Source organism: Micropterus salmoides, unplaced genomic scaffold (genome assembly GCF_014851395.1).
Source record: "Micropterus salmoides isolate LMB-PRFRI ecotype aquatic unplaced genomic scaffold, ASM1485139v1 Ms_hic_scaffold_11, whole genome shotgun sequence".
NCBI classification, from domain to species: Eukaryota; Metazoa; Chordata; class Actinopteri; order Centrarchiformes; family Centrarchidae; genus Micropterus; species Micropterus salmoides.
The window spans coordinates 14,652,970-14,678,579 of NW_024040152.1; the positions used below are offsets into that span (position 1 = coordinate 14,652,970).

General features: G+C 40.9%; 1 protein-coding gene and 3 non-coding genes across 4 annotated transcripts; all 4 read right to left on the reverse strand.

Annotated features, from left to right (window-relative positions):
• Positions 1–130: 130 nt before the first annotated feature.
• ncapd2 (non-SMC condensin I complex, subunit D2) lies at positions 131–25,480 on the reverse strand. The gene is given in 33 exon segments (XM_038711151.1): positions 131–442; positions 1,239–1,355; positions 1,467–1,497; positions 1,499–1,636; positions 1,722–1,905; positions 2,480–2,560; positions 3,256–3,350; positions 3,442–3,619; positions 7,472–7,627; positions 8,252–8,375; positions 8,506–8,617; positions 10,743–10,903; positions 11,013–11,228; positions 11,339–11,414; positions 11,616–11,748; positions 13,480–13,616; positions 13,767–13,851; positions 14,205–14,379; positions 14,480–14,680; positions 16,070–16,188; positions 16,316–16,520; positions 19,921–20,008; positions 20,104–20,238; positions 20,315–20,512; positions 21,867–22,014; positions 22,158–22,281; positions 22,451–22,578; positions 23,453–23,598; positions 24,086–24,261; positions 24,367–24,425; positions 24,544–24,619; positions 24,728–24,847; positions 25,343–25,480. Coding segments are annotated over 32 exon segments (4,203 nt in total). The 5' UTR covers positions 24,846–24,847; positions 25,343–25,480; the 3' UTR covers positions 131–359.
• On the reverse strand, positions 19,545–19,854 carry LOC119898377. Its single transcript, XR_005443536.1, has one exon. It is a non-coding gene; the product is annotated as a small nucleolar RNA U85 (small nucleolar RNA).
• Positions 20,679–20,983, reverse strand: LOC119898376. The gene has a single exon (XR_005443535.1). It is a non-coding gene; the product is annotated as a small nucleolar RNA U85 (small nucleolar RNA).
• LOC119898378 lies at positions 23,700–24,023 on the reverse strand. The gene has a single exon (XR_005443537.1). It is a non-coding gene; the product is annotated as a small nucleolar RNA U85 (small nucleolar RNA).
• Positions 25,481–25,610: the final 130 nt, after the last annotated feature.

Genomic DNA, 25,610 nt, shown 5'->3' on the forward strand with positions numbered 1-25,610 from the left:
TTTACTTGACATAACCCAGCGGACACCCAAGCCTTCACACATTTGTTAGTGTCAGCCTCTGGAGTTTTTCCTTCAGCACGCAGAGGTCGGTGAGTGACGCAGCTCAAGCAGACAGACAGCCGTAGACTCCTCAAAAACCAGAACCAAGTTTATTAAAAGACATCTTGAATTCTACGTCAACGCATACGTTATCAGACTACCTTAGTTTGGTGTAAAGTACAAATATCTTTAAAAAAATATATATACACACTAATAAAAAGCAAAAGAATAAAAAACAATAATGTGTAAAACAGAAAAGTGTCATTTCAGATAAAAGATTAAAAAGGAGATAGAAATAAGACAAAACAGCTGAAGACGGATCAGTTTCGGAGGCGAGCCCGTCGGGATGTGCGGGCGATGGGTGTCGTCACTTTAGGGGTCTCGCTTTCCGCCATTACAGCATCTGATGAAAAAAAAATAAATAAAAAAAATCAGAAGTTGGTGAAGTGAGAAAAGTCAGGAACTTGGAAGACCTGTCAAAAAGCCTACCGAAAAAAATGTGCTCATGATCATCTTAAAGAAAGTTTTTTAGTGAATCAAAATAATCTAATTGGGAGAATAATGAAGCTTAACCTGTATAAACACAAAAATCCATCTCCAGGTCATGGATTAGTGCTGCTGCAATGCACAGCTCACTTTTAAGAGCAACTGAGGTACAGCAGTCCTAAATCATCTTACATGCCCTCATGTGGTTTCAGGCCAGTGCTCCAAACCCTCTGAACTATGTTGTTTTGATCCAAAGTATCTTACTGACTTGTGCCAAAATAAAGTAAATTCTATACAATAAACCAACAGCTGAAACAATTAGTCAAGAAACGGAATCAGATAAATTCTCTATTTTTTGGATAATTGTTTTGTGTTTTAAAAAAGGAAAAACGCTAAACATTCCCTCGTTCCAGTTTCTAAAATGTGAGTATGTGTTGCTTTTCTTTGTCTTGTGTGATAGTAAACTGAATATCTGACATTTTATAGACCAAGCCGGTAATGTAAAATCTGCATTTTAATAAATAAAAATTGGTAGTTGTACCCCTGAATAAATGGAATTTTTTTTTATTAAATACAAAATGTTGCTTGAGAGACGGATTGAGGAAAATCATGTTAAATTCCAAACAACCGAATCAACTGAAAAAAATGTGGATTTAATATGAAAGGCAGAAGAATCCTTGCAAGCAAAGTTAAATAAGAAAGGGGCTGCTCACCCTCTTCATCCTCCTCATCGCTGCTGAAGGTGATCATAGGTTTCTTGGACTTGCGAGATTTCTGAGGTGTCACAAAACTGTCATTGCCGCGACCAGAAACTGAGGGCTTTGCTTGACCTGCAACAAAAACAGGAACAGGTCTTCTGTCACAAACAAAATCAAAACATTTTCTGCACGCACATTTGCACAAACCGGGACCCTTGAAGGTGAAATCCTACAAGCACTGACCTCTCTTTGTTCCTCGGACGGCCTCGGGCAGGCAGAGGTGTACACATCACTGTCTTCTCAGAGGATCCTCCTTCTTTCTGGTTCTCTTCATCCATCTCAGGACTTTCTACGTTCTCCAGCCCCCGTGTGTGAACCGCTGTCAACCGCTTTTCAAACTCATCCACCTGGGCCTGGGGAAAGAAGTTGTCATTAGTAAACACAAAAATTCTTTAAAATTAAAAAACATTAACTTAGGAATGGAGATGAATTTAGCACCTTGAACTGGGCTTTGGCCCCACGGCGCAGCTTGGCGGTGATGGAGAGCAGAGGCTGGTAGACTCCAGGCTCGGTTAACTTGTCACTGTAACACTCCCAGCATTCCTGCAGCCTCTTAAAACCACGCTCACACATGGACAGCAGAGACAGAGACATGGCCAAATCACACCACTGACGCTCCGTCCTGAGGAGAGAAGTAGAGCGGGAGTCCCAGGGATTAGCGACCAAACCCAATTAGAAACTATGTGAAATGCATAGATATTCTACATCCTCAACAAAAAAAGCTCATAACTCATGAATATGGCTTTGCCTTGGCATTTGGACCAAATCTCATTTTCCAGGAACCTCTTAAATCTAAATTCACTTTGCAATTGTGTAATATAAAACGTCCTTTCTTTAAGTATGGATGAAGCATGAGTCAGAGGCAGACTGAAGCCTGGCCAGGCAAACTGTTCAGTCTACATCCCTCAACAATAGGAGAAGACCGTTTCCATGATAAGAAATTAGTGAATAAGATGTCAGAGTAGGTGATAGGTGAACTGAACTGTGTACTTAATTAATCCTTAATTGTCCTTCTCTCTTCAAAAACTGAAAAACACCCTCTAAATTACCCATTCATCCAACGCTGCATCTTGCATAAATGAAATACTGCAGGACAGTCTTGATGAGCAGGGAAACAAAGGGATATATAAAAAAAAATATATATACAGGTCAGAGGTGTGAAGATGAAAACAAAAGGGGGAGGTGGATTTACTCACTTGGCAGTTCTAAAGCGCTGACACAGTTTCTCTACCAGAGACTCGGTCTGCCTTTCTTTGGTGATGTAGGAGAATAGCTGTCTGAAAACACAAACAAAGCATCTAAACAAAGCTCTCAAAATAGCAAAGTATGGCCCTGAGAAATCCGTTTTAATATATGCCAGATTCTGTTTTACAATTTAAGCATATTTTATCATCAGAAGGAGTGTGTAATCATATGGTGGATGAAAAAAAAGAGTGAGAGTGTGTGTGTGTGTGTGTGTATATGTGTGTGTATATATATATATATATATTTTTTTTTTTTTTTTTTCCAATAAACTATCAAAAGTGTAGTCAATATCAATAAATCTGATGCATCATGGATATAGAAATAAGTGCATGTGCAATTTATGGGGACATAGATAGCAGTAACACAGAGCAGAATGCCATAAATTCCACCAAAACACAGCAATATACTTTTTTCTGTTTATGATTTAAGTGCTGTGAACAAAACACTTATTATAATGCCAAGGAAATCCCTGATTTTTATAAAACTGCTTCCACAACATTTTATAGTTGATTCTATTTTATTATCAAGTTGCACGATTCCGTCTGTGTTTTCTGCATCATTGAACTCATAGGGCCCTAGCAAAGCTGTCAAATTTTCCCTCAAATTCTTCTTAAACAAGTCACGATTTGTCCTGAGCCTGCAGAGTTCTGCTCAGTATGGACAAATCCTCTGTGGCCAAAGGCAGCAAATGAGACTAGACACATACTGAAACACATTTGCAACTCACTTCATGATGGTATTGAAGTCCTCTGAGGTCATGCCTCTCTCTGGATCGGACAGGCGACTGATGATGTCTGGGAGCAGGTTGTAGATTGCATTGTCCTGATTGGACAAACCAAGAACAGAGTTAAAAACCTTCCCAATTATTCAGGCTCCGTTAATTAAAGGGGTCTGGATGTGTGTGAGATAGTACCTTGGTGGCCAGTTCGTTGAAGAAGTTAAGGGCCAGGCTGGTAATGTGAGGATCTGGGTCAATTAGCAGCACAGCCACCTCGCTGACTTGACCTTTGACCTTGAGCACATCCTTAAGCACCAACTGAGTAAGAACTGTCACAGCTGTCTGCCTCACTGAAGGAACCTCGTCGCTGAGCCTAGAGGAGAAGAGGATGTGAAATGACTGGTCTTCAGTGACAAGACAGAGTCAATAGCCATGAGCAGCTCAGCGAGGCTGGCACAGTGGTGCTTTGAGCTAAAAGCTAATGTCAGCAAGCTAACGTGCACATAATGAATGTTAAAATGCTGATGCTAAGCAGACAAAGTTTACCATGTTCACCATCTTATTTTAGAGTGTTAGAATATTAATATATGCTAATTAGCACAACACACAAAGCAGCTGAGGCTGATGGCTCAATCAGCTTCTTACCATGATAGGTTCCTATGTGGGTTTTGGTTATTGAACATAAAATTTCTATATTTATCTTTCTGTTTCTATTTTTTCCCCCTCACTGAATGGGTGACGCTCAGCTGGAAAAAGGTAGATTAATTTTAACAACATAAGAATCAAAATATTAAGGCTGTTGTGGGATTGATGCTTAGGTTTCACATTACATGACAATCCATCCAGTAGTTGAGACATTTCACCCCAAACCACAAATGAGAACCCGTAGGGTTAAGGCTCACGCAGACAACACGACTTTCAACGTTGGCCGATGGCCGTGCCTTCACACTACACAACATGCCATCTTGAAGTCATTGTGGCGTTCACACTACGTGACTGATCGGTGACAGGGGGTCACACACTATGCGAGCCGACAACGACTGTCACCCGACGCTGGTCTCCAAATCACGTTTTGTCAAGAAAACACAGTGAAATGGGAAAAGGCGCGATCCTACACATGAAACAGCTGTTTGTTATTATAAAGATACAGACAAAGAATATGGGTGAAAGAATGGATTAGCACACGCATGTAGCAGGGATCGTCTGAGCTACAGAGAGAGCTGAGGGGGAGTAAAAAGTGTTTTGCGATGAAAAAGTAGCTGCCTGCTCTGCCAGCTGTCTGCGCTCATTGGCTGGATGTGGATGTCGAGTCGGCCGACTCTTCCAGATATATCAGAAATGTAGCCGTTTTGATGAGTCGTTGTGTTGTTCACACATAACTGGCAACCGCCAACGGTCGCAGAGCGGCAAATCAGGCTAAAAATCGTGTATTGAGAACCAGGCTTTAGGTGAAAAGTCAGTGGATCAGCAAAATAATTAGGATTCATCCTCTGGGAAACCAAACGGGAATACCAAACCGTTAGTGATAGACGATATCTGGCATTTTGAGATAATTAGCATCGGCTGATTGCACTCACGAGGCTGATAAACAAAATGTCTGCAGACAAATCTACAGGCAGCCTTGTCAGTTGTTAGTGCTCTCCCTTGTGAGGTTTGGGAAGGTGGGGGAAAAAAAATTTGTTTCAAGTGGTTTCTCACATCCTAAATGACAGCTAATCTAATACATTTACTGGCTAATGTTAAATATATACCCTTTTTGGGGTTTGAAAGGTTGACATGACCACTGCTGTAGAGAATAATGCAGTTGTTTGACGTCACTTCTGACAAACTCTACCTCACTCTCTTTTAAACACCAGTAACGCTCTGAAATCTACAGCATAACTCAAAGTACTTTTCTATTTCATTAATGCAAATTCTGTCTAAAATACAAAGTCACTGGCTAAAGGCCCATTTTACTCCTACGTAAGGTCTACGTGCGTACCTACGCCGAAGGCTACACACGTAGCCATGCATTTATACTTGTGCGTAGGTGTGTCCGTCATTCTGCAATTACACCCCCCAAATTCTAGTTGGCAGTAGCGCTACAGCGTCCACTGTGTTGACTTTTGCTGGCCGAGCAGGCTAACTTCTGGTTTAGCGCTCCGCTAATGTAAATGGGGGTAAAATTGTAAACGTGCGGCTGGTGTAGCCTTTTCAAATGTTACCAACCAAATGGATCACATTCTGATAGCGAAACGAGTCATTTCGCTCGGGTTGCGACGGTCAAATATATTGATTCACTGTGTTACAGTCGCCGTTTTGGCCGCTAGTAAAAGTTACTTCAAAGCACGGGATACTTCCGGTCGGCTCTGAGGCATTGCGAGGCTACCCAGCCGACCAATCACAGAGCTTACGGCCCGCGTCGACTCGACGTGCAATTACATTTTTGAGGAGGTGCACGTCAGGCGACGGCGTAGCCTCTGCGTAGCCCCGTAGCCTACACCGTCATTTGACGCAGAAGTATAAATTGCCCTTACGACAACCATGTAAATTAGATAGGACTCGGAACAGCACTAAACAATAGAATTATACATGACTTTTCTTTGTTTTAATATCAGCATTACAGAATTAGTCCATCGGCCACCCTGCTCTTTAAATATCTGCACTGGCCATTGAAAACCCATCTCAGTTGACCACTAGAATATATCCAGTAGGTGCTGAAATATTTCACCGGTAAAGTAAAATTTTGGACATTTTTGGATTTGATACAGTCAGGTGATCACCAAACCATAAATGTCTGTACGAAATATAATGGCAATCCATTTAAAGCGGTGGGCTGACAAACATTGCCAGAACAATAGAGTAACTACAAATGTGGGTGGAGGAAAAATAAATAACATTCCTGCCACCTGCACATTTGTTATTTCCCAGTCCTAGTCAATTAAGCTTTCTGTAAAGACTGTGTTATTAGGCAGAACCTTAGTGAAACCGAACAACTGTCACAGCCTTGGCTGAATACAATGCCATTGGACAGGCTATGGCAGGGCAATCCGATAGCATTCTGAGACCCATTTAGACTTACCCCCCCCCCCACCAAATCCACAAAACAAAAGAAAGTCATTAACCATTTTTCCATTTATAAACAGAGAGCAGGACTCCTGGCAGAGGAACAGACACTTGTACATGACACTTCCATATGCCAATGCAGGCGCTTACAACAGCAATGAACAGGGTAATTAATTCTTAATGCGCTTATCAGGAGGCTCCAGGGCAGCAGCATGGAGGTGTTGGTGTGTGGGAGACAATTAGTGAACACTATCAAATGCTTATCAGGTAGAAAACACTATAAGAGCAATGACGCATTAAAAAAAGGCGAACAATGTTTTACATGTCTGAAACACCTCAATGAGAGCATTATCAAGCATTATAATTAAAACCACACTTCATCAAAAGGAGCAACTTCAGTTTCTAAGTTGGCTACAGCGAAATGGTGTAACTTTGTGCGGGAGACACAAACAGAAACCATTTAATTGAAAATGTTTTTAAAATGAAAAGCATAAACCTTTGGCTTCACCCAAAATGATTCCCTTCTGCTCATCCAACCACTCTGTATAATTACAACACACTAGCCACTGGTACTCGTCTCAATCTGTAAAACACTAGTAATTAAGCTGTTCGTTGTCTAAAAGTGCCCTTGTCTGAGGCGGTCCAAGGCTCCACCCCAGTTCACTAGTGGGGGTGGGTTTTCTACTAGCCATGAAGAGTTCCCATGGCAACCACAGAGGTCAGACTACAAGGCAGATACCAGAGTTTGCCAACATAGATCTCAAAGTTTGTCCCCACCCCCACCCATTAAAAAGTTGTGATGGAAAGAGTAAACTTTTCCCATCATGGGGCTCAGTGGAGCATTGTGACAGCTGCAACACTTCAGTGGCTGAGAGGAACAACAACACTGAGACGTGGTGGGGTTCTGGATGAAGATGGCTCAAGTGTACAAGCAGGGGGAATGTTAGCCGACATGAAACGTCATTTACAGTACATCCACTCAGCTGAGCCATCAGGGATAGGTTGTTCTTTGTAATCTCTAAAAAAATAATCTACCGATATGATAATGTGCATCTAATTGGAAGACAGTCAATTAGTGTGTGTGCGTGTCTGTGTGTGGGGGGTGATGAGCATGAGCTGCTACAGTGACAATTTTAATTAATTTTATATTACCGGGCTAATTTAATTGAATATACATTACCTGGCATAGAGATTCTGTGTCCAAGGCTCCAAAATGTTGGGAAAACGGACGGTGAGATCTCCTAGGGCTATAATGGCATTTGCCCTGACCACAGGAAAAGCAGAGCGCTCCAGCACCGTAAACATGAGACGGATATTTTCTTCACACACAGATGGGCTAAAAAATTAATAAAATAAAAACACAAAATTTGATGTTATCCCAATAATTCAGGTCAGTCTGTTTAGAGTTATGTTTCCTGGAGAAGAAGTAATACATGTAGGTATGTAACGAATTTTCATTAACGTGTGGGTTCGTTTCTCAGTTACGTGATTTGTTATTTGGCATATAAAATGTCAGAAGTCAGTAAAAAGCTGCCCATCATAATTTCCCAAAGCCCAAACTGACACATTTAATTTGCTGTTTTTGTGCAACCGATAGCACAAAGCCCAAAGATCATATGTTTAATATCACAGAAGACTAAAATCCAAAGTAAAAACCAAAAGTTTGAGGTTTTCATCAATGATTAATTTTAAAATAGTTGCAAATGTTGTTTGTGTCAACTTAACGATTAATCAGGTAATTGTTTCAGCTCTACATACACAACATATTTCAACAGCAACACTACATTCTAAAAAAAACAACCACAGTTGAATAAAAGTCTTTCTAAACAGTCTCAACAAAAACAGTCATGACAATAGTATTTTTTGCCAGACTGTTGTAGACTGCCTTCGTTTTCACTAGGTGTACTTAATGGATTGTATGGTGGTGATGATAGAACATGGAAATAGGCAATGTGTTTACCTTATCATCATGTACTGAGAGAGTGCCAGACAGGCAGCAGTGGTGAGCTGTGGGTGGGAATAGCGTCCTGGGGAGCTGCAGACTCTCACCAGCAGGGGAAGGAATGCACACAGCAGGTTCTCCTCTGAATAGACCAAGAAAGGAGAAAAGTAGTACATGAAAACACTTGTATTATCAAAATCTATATGAAGAAATTGATTTATATCCGGTTTAACATGCAGCTTAATGTGGGGAACACAAGAGGTTTTCATTACCAGCCAGTAATTCAGTCTCGCAGATCTTTCTGATGAGTTCAGCCTCTGTATCTTCAGCAGAGGCCCCAATCAACCCGAGCTCCTCCTCCATAGCGCTCTCATTAGCCGCTTGCTGTTGGAAAAACAGAAAAAGCTTTACAAAGCAGTTACTTCTCTCTCTAACATACTCCTAGAAAATATCATGGGGGCTTTCTGACTTGTAGCACATTGCTAATGGAAGTCAGTGCTTTAGACCTGAAACAAATAATCGGTGTAGTTGCCAAAAATCTTGATAAATTTAAAAGGAAAAAAGTCAAATTCTGATTCCAGCTTCTTAAATATGAAGTTATCTTTGCTCCTTTATGACAGTAAACTGAATATCATTTGAGGACGTCATCTTCAGGAACAAATGTTCAACATTGTTCACCATTTTCTGACATTTCATAGACCAAACACCTAATCGATTAGGAGAAAATAATCAACAGATTAAATCGATAATGAAAATGATCATTATTTGCAGCCCTATGTTGCATCCTATTATATTCTAAGTGGAACGGGAATTGACACATTTGCTTCATTTCGCGAACTGACCTGCATCTTTCGTTTCACACAGAATTGAATCTGACTGAGCTTTAACATGCACAATCTCAAGGCTCTCCAACATCCAGGCTCTTTCACAGAAAGGGGGCGGGCCCGACCTCTCATTCAGGGAATACGGTCGATCTTCCCGTTTTGCAACTGCTGGTGAAATATTACAAGCAGCAGAGAAGAACGGATACTCTTTGGATGCATAATTTACAACTCTGGACTGCTGTTGTTCACCTGCTAGTTACACTAGCCTTGTAAACCATGTTTACAACCCTACCAATGCCATTCCCTTACCTTCTTTTCACTACATCATACAAGTAAATTTCACCTGGTGAATTTCAGTCTAACTGCAGCTTCAAGAGCCTTAAATGCCAATCTTTTTTTCTATGAAACACTGCCAATAGACTAGAAAGTTGGCTACAATGGATTCCAGTAGCAGTGTTTTCAGAGGAGAACAAAAGGTATCAAAGCATCCAAGGGAATTCTTTAAAAATCATTCATGCAACATTTTGTGTTGACAATCACTAAAAACTCGTCGCAGAGTAAACCATGTGGCCGTTACACTCTAGGTTTGAGTCCAATCAACAAATTATGTTTTCACTTTCTGCCTCTTTTTGTATCTGTTTTACGTAAGAGAAAAATGTGAAAAAATAAAAATAACAAAAAATGAACCAATGCGAGTCCTAATGTTAATTAAAGAGACATTTATCTTCCTGTTCCCTGATGGGCTGAACAATTATGAGCCATCACTCATCTGACTGTGTCACTAAAATAAATCTAGTCAAGCCATCCTGCTGAGTGTAACTGATTGTCACCACACGGGGGGTTGTTTTGGCTTTATTGTAACATTGAAGTATCTGCAGAAATACATTTAAAAAAGGCAACTGACATTTAGGCCTTAAAAGTACTAGAGACACCTTATAAGACTCCAGTAAGGACAGCATGACCGAATAATAGATTTGCAACTATTGATCGTTTTCATTACTGTTCTAAAATAGTGAGAATAGTGGAGCTGAACCATCAGACGTTTTGTGTTTTTGCTGGAAAAAATTAATTAACAGTTCATCATATGTCAATAGACTCATCGGTAATTGTGTAGTGTTTTGACATTTACACACTTTGCACTGGATAGTTTTACACACTGTACAGCATGTACATTTAAGTGACAAAAGGAGGTCATTTTTAATCTGCACATCTAGAAAAGGTTATCCATGTTTTTACCTCCTCCAGACGTGACTACTGCAACACACTTTATTCTTGTATCTGCAGGCAAAACATACAGACTGCAACTTGTACAAACGCTGTTGATAAGCTTTTAACATGTTTGAAGAGAAAATACCAATTCTTGCAGCCCTTCACTATTTACCTATGAGTTTTAGAATTGATTTTACTACTTGTTTCTAAAGCCTGATTGAACGGTCAAGCTCCTATATATGTCATCGGTAAACTCCTTATTAGCCTCCTTGAGATCCTCAGGCCAGGCCATTACTAATGGTTCCAATCTCTTCTTAAAACTATGTTGTATCTTATGGCTTTTCTTAACTGATATTTATTGCAATTACCTCATGTTTTGCGTTTTAATTACTTATTTGTTTTTATCTTTATTTCATTTGTATAGCACCTTTCAAAATTAAAGTTACAAAGTTATTATTACATACAAGTCTCAGTACCTTAGCTTTGCTGGATGGGCCCTTTTCCTTCTCCTCCCTCTCCTCAGTCTCGCCTCTCCTCCTCCGGAGCTCAGCGCTCACACTGCGCTCAAGGTGAGACACCTGCCAGAAAGCCACGCAGCCACACAGAGCCAACAGCTGGGCCAAACACACACAGCTCACTGCAGGAGAGAAAGACACATGGACACATGATTCAGAGTATGTGGAGAAAGCAAGAAACACTGAGACGGGTTACACTGTCAGTGTACGCAGAGACACAATGGGACTCACCTTGTTCACCTTGCTCACTGGACTCTTGAGATCCATCTTGCATTTGGCCAGCATCCTTGTTGACTTCGCCACCTTCTGCAATCTGATCTAGTATGAGGCGAGCGCTGCGCTGGAGCAGTCGGGAGCACAGCTGGTCAGGGGATTCAGCCAGGAAGTAGATGAGACGGACAGCCTGTTCCATGAAGCTCTGCCAGTAAGGGTCTTCCATCACCACACCTGGAATAAGTACCAACAGACATAGTCAAAGGAAGAAATCAAGATTAACAAAGGCTAAGATGAACAAACAAAGAATATTCAACAAAAAGGGCACATTTGTCTGCATTTACCTTCAGCAATGGCCTGTGTGAGGCAGGTGAAGAGCTGATGGTCCTGGGGCAGTCTGAATGGTGCACCTTTTGATTGCTGGTGGAAATAATGCAGTGCATGATGTTAACATTGCATTGGAGCCCTCTACTTGAGTGTATTATCTACCAAGTTGGTTCAATCTGCCCATAAGTGTATTCATTAAATCATGCATTTAATCTATAATGTAAATGTGTAATGCTGCATACAGAAAAGAAAAAATAATTGCTTAGAAGCAAACCATGGTTTATGACTTCTTACCCTGACATGGTCAGTGATGCTGCAGATAGTGATAACAGAGTCTCTGGCCAGAAGAAAGTCTTCAGTCACTTTTTCTCCCAGAGCCACAGAACAAAGAGTGTCCAGATTACTGAGGACCACCTCCCTCTCTGCTCTGTTAGATTCACATACATACAAAATAGACATTTTTACAAATAGGTGTAAAATAGATATTTTATATTCTCAAATGATCGTGTCATTATGCAAAGTGAAGTAACAATCTCTGCCCTACATCACCCCAACCCGTGTGCTGGCCTCGACAGTGCTAGGCTGCTGCCCAGATAATGCGTGTAGGAGGACGGGTTAGGAGAAGCACATAAGATTTAATAGGTTATGAATGCTGCCGGCTGGATGAAGAGAGGCAGCAGTGTGGGTGGACTGCAGCTAGTCTCTTTACTCTCTCTCTCTCTCTCTCGCTCACTCACTTCTCCCTACAGCAGTGGCTGTCTTTGAGGTAGATTGAGGGGGAACATAAAAAATAAATAAATATATGTATATATTTTCAGTGAAAAGCATTGGCAAGAAGCCTAGTTATATGGTCGTGACTTCGATTACAATGAAGAGGAGCCGAGGCTGAGCTTGTATTCTGACTAATGAGAGGATTTGCTGAATGTCAAGTAGCTGAGACACAAGACCACAATGAAAAAGGAAGTTCCTTTATGCAGTGAGGAATATCGCAGATTTTACATAATGTTTTAACAGTTTAGTCAACTCAACTTTAACTATAACAATGAAGTCTTTTTTTCTGCCAATAGATAAAACAGAGTTCAGTTCATTTTAATATTCAAAAAGGAATGAGACCTGTACTGATTGCAAATAGAGTCAGCGTTAGTTTACACCTATATTAAAATGAAGTTTGTATCTGTATCTGAAAAAGCACATGTTTGTGTTAAGTATGGTTGCATTAAATTATCAAATCATGTCAGTTGTTACTTCTTTCATTAAGGATCAGTAATGTGCAATCAAAATCATTAAGACAATTTATTTTCCATTTCATAATATCCAACAAAAATAAACCAAAATTACGTTGATATTAAATATTTCTGAGGAGCCATGCTACTGCAAATTGCTCAAATTTTGAGATTACTGCATCTTCCACTTTATCACCACAGTATCAACCGTCCTCTAGTGAGATCTGAGTATTTTATACCTGTGGCATTCAGTACAAATAATCATGGGAATATAATTAGATTTTAAAAATAGTCATGTAAATACTATTGACCATGTCATGAGATCAGACTGCTCAGTGTTGCAGAATCATCATGACTCATGTGTTCTCACTAGTCAACGCACCTCTCCCTCATCCATAGTAATCAAGTATTGCACAACACCTGCAAGCACTACAATAACGAAAATAAAGCCGTTTATGTTGCCCTTCCCAAATTGAAAAATAAATGTTTTAGTTGACACTGCCATCTACTCTTCTGCACCGAATAGTGTATGCAAAATGAGATCAAATCACAACATGGATAGAATAATTTGAACAAACACAAGCTGTCATAGGACTGATATCTAAATACTGATCAATATAAATCACGGCTTTATGCTTCGGATGATTTAGAAGTACACCATAAGTGACTGAATTTTACATTTCCCTGGTTTAAAACAAAACAAAAATGCATGTGCTGTGACTACTTATCCAACTACTATATTACTATATGGTCAGAGTAGGTGGAGCTGAGTCACTTCGGCCTGCTCGTTCAGAGCAGATTAGCACATTCTACCGAAATAAAAGGCAACAAAAGTTAAAACCTCTCACTTAGTTAACTTGATAAGACTTCTTTTCTTCATCACAGCCTAAGACGTTTGTTTCTTAGGGGCATATGGAAAGTGGTCCATGTCTTACCTTGCAGCCATGCCCAGCAGTAACACTGCTGCTCGCCTGTGTAAGACCGATGTTTCTCGTTTGCCAGTAAACCTCTCCCACAAGACCTGCACTACAGTGGACTGGAGATTGCTGCTACTGCCAAAGAACTCCTGCACCTGAAGAAACCACCAGAAACCTGTTTGGTTACAACTCCCAGTGTGTAATTTTTTTTTAATTTTGAAACAGTTATTTAAATCCAAAATACAGTACACAACAAGTCTATAACTGACCATCACACAGAAATTATGCATATTAGTGTTACTCACTATTTCCTCAAGACATTGGATTGTTCCCAGTGATGCATCTACCATCAGCTCAGAAAGACTGTCCACAAGAGTCTGGGCTTTCATCCTGATGAAAGACAAGACAACTACATTTAAGAACACAAAACAAATCTTTTAAGTCTTTTTAGGTTTACTTGCATCACAATATGGCATTTAGCAGTAAGTTTGACTCTGTACACATAATGCATACAAGATAATCCAGTTTCACAGCATGCTCAATTCCAGCTACCTTTTAGTTTCTAATGTTAACCAGCAAGCCTCACAGCCCAACATCATAATCCTCCTGAAACTTCAGCAACTGATTAAATCAGAAGTCAGTCAGTCAAATTTATATTAAAATAAACGTAGAATTAGCTGAAATCCTATTAAATAAGCAAAATACAAAGGGTATGGACAGTATGTGTACTGTGTGTTACAGACCTGACGGTGTCTCCCTGAGGGTTCAGATACAGGCGCCTGTAGGCCTGAACCACAGCATCTTTAATGGCAGCGTCAGTTGACCAGACCAGAGGCAACATCTTCCTCACCCCACTGACAGAGTTGGCAACACTGAACTCGCACACTGTCACACAGAACTGCACAGCCTCTTGGACCACTAAAACCAAAGACTTCTGTTGTCAAAGGTGAAAATATTCTTTCCTGAGTAAATTGATAAATTATATTGAAATGCACGTTTGAATAGGTTGGCCTTCTACCTGAAGTGGTTTTCCAGTAGAGCATGGAGTTAATGACAGAAATTGCTCTCTCCACTTGCAAGGCGAAGGTTTCCGTGTCTCTCAGGTATTGAACCAACATCTCCTGCTTCTTCAGCTCCCCATCTTCCCCCTCCTTCTCTCCCTCTTTCTGGGGTGTTGGTGGCAAGTTCTGGCTGAGCTCAGAGGCGTCCTCGTCAGAGCCTGGGGAAAACAATATAATGTAAAGTATGTTGGGATTATAAAGCAACCATAAAAGGAATTCAACCAATAACCAACTTTGATTGGTGTTCAATGACTCAAAGCTGTGCAGAAGTGTTAAATTTACATTACACTAAAGAATGAGTCATCAAATTGTGGTTGCCTTTGCACTTCTAGTTTCTTTTAAGCTGCCAGTATTACAGTACCAGTATACACACACACACAAACACTATATAGAAATGTATACTGGTTAAAAAGGATACACTAGTTTGCTACATTTGTTCTTCAGCAGCATTTTATCACCATGATGCAATTGGCTAAGGATTGTATTTCCAACTCTTTAAGTAGCCACTTTAGACTGGTAGAGAAAACCCTGCACATGAAAGAAAATGAAGACTGAGAGACAACTATTAAAGTTGACATATACACCGGTAATTGCTGTTCAACTTAATACTTATGTAACTACCGCAATTGTGATTTACAGTCGTCGCCGGCTGAACTGCTGGAAGCCAAAACAGCCCTAACGCAAAGGATAGCATTTTCACATGTTTATTAACATGTAAATAAAGTTGGCAATTTCTTTTATGTAATGACAACTTTTTGTAGCTACTCAAAATGTTTATCCGACAATTGAGGGAGTTTTTAGGGGGCTCAATGTGGGTGAAGGAGAGGTACGGGTCATATACAGGTCACACTCAGGGTCCCCAGCAGGCCTAGAAGTAGAACGATCCCTGACTCAATAGACATAGCTTTCTGCTTCTGTCTTTGCCTGTCGGTGGTGACAACAGCTGGGCTGACAGAGGAGGGGTTAGCAGATAAGTGTTTTTTGAATCTTAGATGTTTATAGGCTGCCTGCCTCCACTTAGCATGTTATGTATGTAACCCCCAGCTTCCAATGTAGCTTAGGTAAGGTATCAGAGTCTCAGGTTAAGACTCACCTTTTAGGGATACACAATACACTCTGGAATAGCAGAGGGATACATATTGTGGACCAAGAGGCAATCTTCAAATTTGTTTTGTTACTACACTGTGTTCACACTCTGTAGTTGCCCGTCTCCCAGGCCAGGCTTCATTAAACAATGCAGTGTAAGACATCCTGAGATCATTTTCTAAGAGTCAGCTCAGTCACCAGAATTCCCATAACATGGCAGTGTTGGTAAAGGTTGTATAAGACAGCTGATTTGAGACATGTAGTGTTCTCTGCTCTTAAATATATCTTCTAATGACAGTCTAGTAAAGGCAAATATGACACTTTTAATGAATTGACCCTGGAGGAAATTCATTTCACGGTATCTTTTAGTCAAGTGTGTTCAATCTTGCTTCTATTAAGACTCACATCAGAGAGCACTTTTGTTGAGTATCTCTCCATAGAAATGCATCACATGGCTTTACCTTTGAAAATCAGAGCCAGTGTGTACATTAAAGTCTCAGGGGTGAGAGTGGACAGAGACGCAAACATGTCAGACTCAGGAAAGCAGCCGTGGGCTCTTATACAAAGACGCACAGCATTTCTGTAGAGAAGAACGACAAAAGAAAGTTCACATATGAAATTGTTGGCTAATTGACACCGGGAGGAAAAAACAATCCTTCCGGTTGTGACACAGGCAGTCAACTTTTACCTAGGATGATTAACATCACCTGTATTTGTTGACACGGAGGTACTGAGCAATCTTTACTGCAGTTGCTCTGTCATCTTCTGCCTCCTCGTCTTCCTCCACATCCCTGTCGTCGTCCTCCTGCTGCGCCTTCTCAGCTTCACTTGTGGGCTCCAGCTCTGTCCTGACAGTGACGAGCAGCTCAGGCTCCATGGCGGCCCACAGCTCAGATGCTTTAATCACCGCCACTGCCAGGAGGCAGAGGGATAGGGAAAACAATTTACATCCAATAAGGATGACTCAAGTGAGAGCTAGCTAGCTACGGAATGTTTCAGAGAAACAATGGACAGAAAAAGATAAAAGAAAGTCTTCTTATAAATGCACGTGTTCACTCGCATAGACTTCACTCGGTATAAAACTCTGTAGCCAATTATGTTACAAGTCAAGGACACGGATATTTTACAAGCCAGGACCAGGTAAAGCAACAACATAGAGTGCAGATGTCGGTTTCTATTGTTTGATCATTTACGTCATTAACAAGCCAGCATGCGGCCCACCTGTGCCCGGATAACGGATTGCGCATTGAAAACTCTGGAAAAAGGACAAGTTCTTTTCTGCGACTTTATAAAACATACTGCTGATGGAGAAAGTCAGGGGATCAAACAGAGGCGGGGCAGGCACGACTGTTTGGAGTGAGAGACCTGAGGTGTAGATGTGTTTGAATGTGGGGAGAGGAGAAGTCTGAGGCAGGTGCAAAGCAGGTACAGTGGGGAGAACAAGTATTTGATACACTGCTGATTTTGCAGGTTTTCCTACTTACAAAGCATGTAGGGGTCTAATTATTTTTTATCATAGGTACACTTCAACTGTGAGAGATGGAATATAAAACAAAAATCCAGAAAATCACATTGTATAATTTTTAAATAATTTGCATTTTATTGCATAAGTATTTGATACATCAGAAAAGCAGAACTTAATATTTGGTACAGAAACCTTTGTTTGCAATTACAGAGATCATACGTTTCCTGTAGTTCTTGACCAGGTTTGCAGCAGGGATTTTGGCCCACTCCTCCATACAGACCGTCTCCAGATCTCTCGTTTTGGGGCTGTCGCTGGGCATTACGGACTTTCAGCTCCCTCCAAAGATTTTCTATATTTTTCTACACTCCAGGACCTTGAGATGCTTCTTACGGAGCCACTCCTTAGTTGCCCTGGCTGTGTGTTTCGGGTCGTTGTCATGCTGGAAGACCCAGCCACAACCCATCTTCAGTGCTCTTACTGAGGGAAGGAGGTTGTTGGCCAAGATCTCACGATACATGGCCCCATCCATCCTCCCCTCAATACGGTGCAGTCATCCTGTCCCCTTTGCAAAAAAGCATCCCCAAAGAATGTTTCCACCTCTATGCTTCACGTTCGGGATGGTGTTCTTGGGGTTGTACACATCCTTCTTCTTCCTCCAAACATGTCGAGTGGAGTTTAGATCATAACGCTCTATTTTTGTCTTATCAGACCACATGACCATCTCCCATTCCTCCTCTGGATCATCCAGATGGTCATTGGCAAACTTCAGACGGGCCTGGACATGCGCTGGCTTGAGCACGGGGACCTTGCGTGCGCTGCAGGATTTTAATCCATGACGGCATAGTGTGTTACTACTGGTTTTCTTTGAGACTGTGGTCCCAGCTCTCTTCAGGTCATTGACCAGGTCCTGCCGTGTAGTTCTGGGCTGATCCCCCACCTTCCTCATGATCATTGATGCCCCACGAGGTGAGATCTTGCATGGAGCCCCAGACTGAGGGGGATTGACCGTCATCTTGAACTTCTTCCATTTTCTAATAATTGCGCCAACAGTTGTTGCCTTCTCACCAAGCTGCTTGCCTATTGTCCTGTAGCCCATCCCAGTCTTGTGCAGGTCTACAATTTTATCCCCGATTTCCTTACACAGCTCTCTGGTCTTGGCCATTGTGGAGAGGTTGGAGTCTGTTTGAGTGTGTGGACAGGTGTTTTTTATACAGGTAATGAGTGGAGAACAGGAGGGCTTCTTAAAGAAGAACTAACAGGTGTGTGAGAGCCGGAATTCTTACTGGTTGGTAGGTGATCAGATACTTATGTCATGCAATAAAATGCAAATTAATCATTTAAAAATCATACAATGTGATTTTCTGGATTTTTGTTTTAGATTCTGTCTCACAGTTGAAATGTACCCATGATAAAAATTACAGACCTTGTATCAAATACTTGTTCTCCCCACTGTATATTTACCAATAATAATAATAATAATAATGTTGGTTGGGATTGAAACATGCTTTCACATGGTGGGTAGTAATACGTTTTTTAAAACTTTATTTATTCATTCAGGGACCTTCACTGAGAACAACTTCTCATTTGCTAGAAGGCCCTGATCGCATTCACACCTGGAAGCTGCCCAGTATAACCACAGTCTGGTCTGCTGGCCACTGAGCAGCTCCAACTGGAGCGGTTGAGGTTATGGGCATTGCTAAAGGGCACCTCAGTGGTTGTAAATAAGGGAGGGCAAGCACTAATTGTTTTACTTTCCACACCTAGATTTTATCCTGCCCGTCTGGGGTTTGTACGGGTGACCTCCAAGCACAACTCTAACTTAACCTGCCCAAACCGGCAACAATGATACAGATGCTCACTTTTGGGTCTCTGATTGGGTCTTAGGCTATAAGGTATGCAAAGCAGAAACACCATGCTACTGACAGAGTTTGATTTGGTATTTTTATTAAAATATTTTGTACTGTGCAAATAACACTTGTAGGCTACTTCTGTGTATGTCGCCATAATTACTTTGCGACGACTCCCAGTCTGTTTTCGGCTGCCACAGCCGCTCTTAGCTCCCGTGTTACATTCAGTAACAGTTCCAGTTATTTATCCATGCAAAAAAATATCTGGTGCGGTTCTTCGTCTGTATTACTTTATTCTTTCGCAAAATTTTCTGTAACTATGGAAGAGAGAGACCATCTCCTTCATGTTTACACCGGCACAGGCATGCCCAGTGTACATGAACATTTTCAGTCGTTTTAATATAGATATCATATAGGGATCAGATATATAGGGATCAACTCTGATACGCAGCTAAAACTCTGGTGTGGACAGATCGAAATCCTTTCAAAGCCATATCCTCTGATCAAAATGATCCTCTGGTCAAAATGACCAGAGGATATGGCTGAAAGGTACACGTAGGAACTTTAAGACAACGTTTTAGTGGACAGATCTGGTCTGCTGAGTTAAAATGAGTTTCTGAACTTGGCCCTCAGATTACCAAAGAAGCAACTCATGGCTGACTGAACAGCGAGAAGAGAGCTGGGTGAACTTCTTGACTTGTGCACGCGTACACACACACACACACACACACACACACTCTGTTGGCTTCATTCCTGTGATTACTCCACTGTAACTTTAAAGGAATAATTTGGGTTGAGCCAAGTCACTGTAGGCAGGCCCTTACAGCAGAGCAGGAATCCTCCTCTGCACTGCCAAGATTACCTGCCAGTCAAGGCAAGAAGAACCCAACTCTCATTCAGTTAGCTCGTATTCGCCTTGGTCTCATCACTGGGCAAAATATGACTATGCATGAAAGAAATGATGAAATTTTCCTGATAGGTGACAAGGTTCATCTCTCACCTGGTGCCATTCCCTCCAGTTTCTCCTTCATCTCTCTGAGTTTAGAGGTCTCTTTCTCCAGCGGTTTCTTCAGATCGGCACTGCTCAACTTTAAAGAGATAAGACATTTCAGTGAGATTGTTTTGTTTCCTTCAGATTTCACAGTCTGCTATTGTGGGTTTAAATCATGTTGCTTTTAGTTACCTTGCAGCTATAGGGGTTGTGTGCGATGAAGGCTGCCAACAGCTGGATGGCGCTCTTCACCACATTTATAGATTTGTCCATCAGTCGTCCCACTGCAAGCTCCATCACCTCACTGTACCTACACAGGGGCAGGGCCTAACGACAGACAGTTTTTGTTACCAAGGGAGACTTTAATAACATGCATTTACTGATACATCATACGAAAACATACTTTGCTGTTAACGATGCGTGTGTAGACCTGCAGCACACGAGCCCTGACATGGGAATGTGTGTCATGCAGATGTTCCTGCAGTGTGTCAAAGAAACGGTCGCGGTCAGCTTTACCAGACTCATCTAGTCCATCACCACACAGGACCCGCACGAGAATCTCTCCCAGCACCTCACACACAGCAACACGCATGGCGTGGCTCTGGAAATAGAAATAGAATGAAGTGTCTGCATTCTTGTAAAAGTAAAATAATATTTTAGTTTCTACAACAGTGATTGATGAATGTGTGTAATCTGGCAAGAATACCAGAATGTGCATTACAACTACTTGAGCAAATATGAGGACATTATTTTGAGTTTTGGACCTCTGCCCTCAGATTACCAAAGAAATAACTCATTGCTAACAGAACAGCAAAAAGAGCTGGGTCAACTCCTTTCCCCTTAAACATGCACATAAAGAGACACAGACAGGACACACTGTCAGCTTCATACCAGCAATTACACCGCTGTGACTGTAGAGGAATAATTTGGGTTGAGCCAAGTCACTGTAGGCAGGCCCTTACAGCAGAGCAGGAATCCTCCTCTGCACTGCCAAGATTACCTGCCAGTCAAGGCAAGAAGAACCCAACTCTCATTCAGTTAGCTCGTATTCGCCTTGGTCTCATCATTGGGCCAAAAGTGGAGTGAACGGTAAGTAAATAAACTTAAACTGTGTGTGGATGGGACAATTCTCAAGAATCAACCAAAATGTGTCACCTTACTGAAACTGGCAAAAAAGCACAAACTCTTTAAGACAACCCTCAGATCTACGAGGAGTTGTGCAATGAGGAATTGTCATAGCAATACTTACAGGAAAAAGTGATAACTTGCACCTGAGCATCATTATTTTCTAAAGCCCTTTTTGAGAATCACTTTATAGTAAATTCAAATTGGTATCTAAAATTTTATTGGATGATGTGAAAATATTGCAACTAGCTGTCTCTTACACTTTGAAGCGGAAAACATTGTTGTGCTACAAAGTATAAATTAAAAAAGAACCATGCTTCTTCTGCGTCTCTTTTGTGTCTTCTTTTCAATACGTGTTGACATTAGTCCTAAGCAATCAAACAATAAAGATAGTTAATCGCAATATAATTTCTCTTAAAAATATAACAAATGTTCAATAAATGTTTGATTTAATTAGAATCAAATGAATTAAGAGTTCATTTTTCTATTAAGATATTTATTTTATTGAGGAAAAGGGACTGAAATAAGATTTTACTTGATTTTATTCATGCATATTTGTTGTTGAAGATTTTAACATAATTATTTTGAATGTTCTACCTCAGATTTGTTAAGTGAGCCACTGTTTGGCATCAAGTGTTTGGCATGTTCTGACCATCACAAATAGTTTAAAACCACAATAAACAATCTGCTCTCTTCAACTTTCACTCAGGAGCAAAAATCAATGTCTATGCAAGCTTCTGCAAATTTAAAAATTGACTCGTTTTCCCATTCAGCAGCTGTAAATTAATAATTCAATGTTAACAAGATGAGAATGTTCAACTGTGCAGTACCTCTCCTTCCAGGTGTGTGATGAGCACACTTATGTTGGGGATCATTAATTCAGGAACCAGGGCACCGAGTTCCGAAAGAAATGAAGCAAAAGCTTTGACCCCTGACCCCTCTCTAGCAAGCTCCTCGCTTGACTTCTGACCAATCTCCCTGGTGGAATGGGGAAAAATAAAGCATTAAACTTCTATCCAAACATGGTCACCTGCAGTCAAATAATCAGATTTACACAGACTGAATTACAAAGAGGACTGCTTGCTGGAAACTTACAATGCAAACAAATGATGCCTACTGACCTTATTACTTCTCCAATGATAGCCTTGATTCCGTATTCTGTGCTCCACACAGACACTGCCTGGGCAAACACAGATGACAACTGCTCAAAGTGTTGGAGCAACTGGATCACCTTTACACTTGCACCTGGAGGAGTTCAAAGAGAGTAGACACTCAAATCAAAATCAAACCACAACCCCAAATCAGCAATTTATGCTGAATGTTCATGTTTTTTTTTTAATACATGACATTCCTGAAACTCTGTTCCCTCAGTTAAAAACCGTGCTCACAGGTTCAGCATGTGACAGAGACTAACCCAGGAGGTGATTGTACTTCTTGATTTGCACCCCAAGTAGGTGGATTATACAATCTCTGGTGGGTTTACTCTTGACATGGCCAATGGTTGGGTTCTCAAGTAGTTTATAGCAGCAGCAGGTCACACAGCTAAGAGAAGAAAAGGACAGAACAAGTTTTGCTCATGTTGTGATGTGGTACAACAACCTGCATGAAAACCAACTTCAAGGCCAGATGAAATTCTACAGTAGTAGCTGCAATGACTAACCGAACAATTGATTAGTTGTCAACTATTAAATTAATCAAACTACTTGATAATTGGTGAGAGCCATTTTTAAAGAAAATTATCTTATTTCAGCTTCTTGAATGTAAATATTTACCGGTTCCTTTACTCCTCTTTGACAGTAAAGTCAATATATTAGGGTTGTGGACAAAACAAGATATTCAAAGATGTCTTTTTGGGCTTTGGGAAACATTTAGACATATTTCACTATCTTCTGACATTCTGACTAAACAACTGAATCGATTAATCGAGAAAATAATCAGTTGCAGCCCCATATTACAATATATACACAGTTCTGTATCCATTAGAAATTCAGCAGAACTATACAGACACTGGTGATGGTTCTTAAGGCCAACTACTAACATGTTATGGGTGATATTTTACTCTAGGCTTATACATCAAGAGCTGGTGCTAACAATAAACAACTTTAATCCATATTCACCAACATATGCTTTCTGAACTGAAAATAAAAAGCTAAGAATTTGAGGAAATGTTCACAATGGAAACACTAAATGAAACAATTTAACATAGTTCCAAGATCACCTAACTTTGTTAGGTTTGGTGTGGCATCACTAATGGAAAAGCAAAGATAATTTTCATAAAAACTCCAATTAAGGCTACAATGTTATAAATCCTGGGCAGAGATCCGGACAATAAAGTGGGGAAATTACACCAACTAAATTAAGACAGCAAAGCCTGATACTGTACATCTGCCCAGTGCTCCCTAGTCAGTCAGAGTACCTGATGAACTCTTCCTCCACTAGGGAGAGGTTCCAGAGGGAACGGATATCCAACTGGAGGAGCTGGACGAGGGCCTGCAGGACCTTCTCTCTCTCAGAGTCCCACTGCAGCAGTCCTTCTCCACCTGCTTTGCCTTTTTTACCACCCTGTGCAAGACAGACAAAATCTGATAAATTCAAGTCAGTTAAGCTTCATATACTGGACTCAAATAATGTACTAGATACAATTACAATAAGCATACAACACATGCCCTCAGATTACCAAAGAGTAGTTCACACCTGCCAAACCATCTATAGACTGTAGCCTCTTGCCAGCTGATACATATACAATCACACAACACACAGAAAAAGACAAACATCCACACATTGTTTGACATCCCCTACTTGTGCCATCCCATTGCTCTTAGGGGGCAGAGGTTGTAGAAGGTGACAAGTTAACTGTAGATGGACCCTTACAGCAGTGCAATAAAACTCCACCACACTACCAAGACTACCCATCTAACAGCAGGCTAGAGACCACAATCTCTTGGTCTGACTAGATCATAAAAGTTGCCATAATCTCATCAGTGGGCATTTAAAAGTGTTAAACACGCTGTCAGACAGTTTTTCTTAGCCATTTCTCTCGTAACCATACCTTCCCAGGTGCTGTGACGATACTCTGTCTATAGGAGTCACTCTCAAGGGTCTCTGTGAGTTTGCAGAGCAGGTAGACGCTCATTTTAACTGCATTAAGTTTCTCTTTGCGTTCTGCAGCTGAGACAGAGGTGGAAACAAGGAGCGCCGGCAGTGAAGCAGCAAGGCCACTAACCACTGAAAGGAGAAAAATCCAGACAATATGAGATGGCCCCAGCATATCAAGGTACTGGTAGCATTTCTGTCGATTTAAACAAAAAAAAAGAAAAAAGGAGGTCTAACCTTGTACTAGCAATTCCAGAGTATCTTCTTTCACACCCAGCTCCACTGAGTTGCAATGCCTTAAAACGTAAACACAGCAGCTTTGTACTCATACAGTTCTTAAAAGCAGTATTTACTTAGAGATAGATAGATATGAAGACATACTTTATTAATTCCTAAGCTATAATCAATACTTACTGTAGCACACTGTAGCCCGTGTCAAAGTGTTCCAATATACACAAAGGCCCCTGACTTCTCAATGCTGCCTTGAATTCTGTGTGAAAGAGACAAAAACCTTAGTTGAGTCCCAAACACACTAGCTCAATAGAAAATGTCTGACAAAGAACAGCTCCAGGACGTATACAACAAGTCCACTACTTACTACTGAGACAGGATGGCAGATGTTTTGGGGATACCACATCTTGAACGACGTACTGGTTGATCCCCCCAGTCTTCACCAGGTCACCCACGCACACAGGCACAATAAAGTCCCAGGACATCTCTGCGTCAAGAAAAAAAAACAAAAACAAAACATAAGATCAGTTTCCTTGCAACGTGTCCTAAACTAACGTTACTTCGTTTGCATTGTAAAGACTGTATCGCTATAGTATCCACATAGCGAGGCAAGTTAGAGTTATCACTTCAACAAACAGTTAAATATTTTAGCCCGTTCTTAACGCGTGTAGAGACGCTTTAGAAAAGAACAGCACTAACCTGTTTTCACTATTCTACTAACTAACGGAGGTCGGTAACACTGACAGAAGACACTTTAACAAGTCTTTCTAATTAAACAGTAACGTTACATCCTTGTTTTTGTGAAGTAAGCTAGCCAAACAACTACTGCTGGTAAAGTTAGCAGGCTAACTAGCTACGCTAGCATAACTGCGTAGCTTATCCTGTTGGCTCGAACGTTATTTAACTGAAATTACCTGTGCTGTTCAAGCTACAACTTAGCTTGTAACTCGGTTTTTAATAAACATAAAAACATTATGCTCACCTGTAACGCCTGCAGGCCCGTTAGCCGCAATTTCGACCTCTGAAGATAAAAGTGTAGTTTGCTCTAACCTACGTCGGCAAGCGGTTTGAATCCACTCACTTTCAAATTTGTTTGGACATCGCGCCAAAGCACTGAAACTCTGACGTCACGCGCATGCGCCTTCGTTACCTGGTGAATTTCACAGAACACTACCACCTACCGGTGAACAATGAACACTACAGTATGAAGAAGACCACGATGAACACAACAGTATGATTAAAACTTCTCG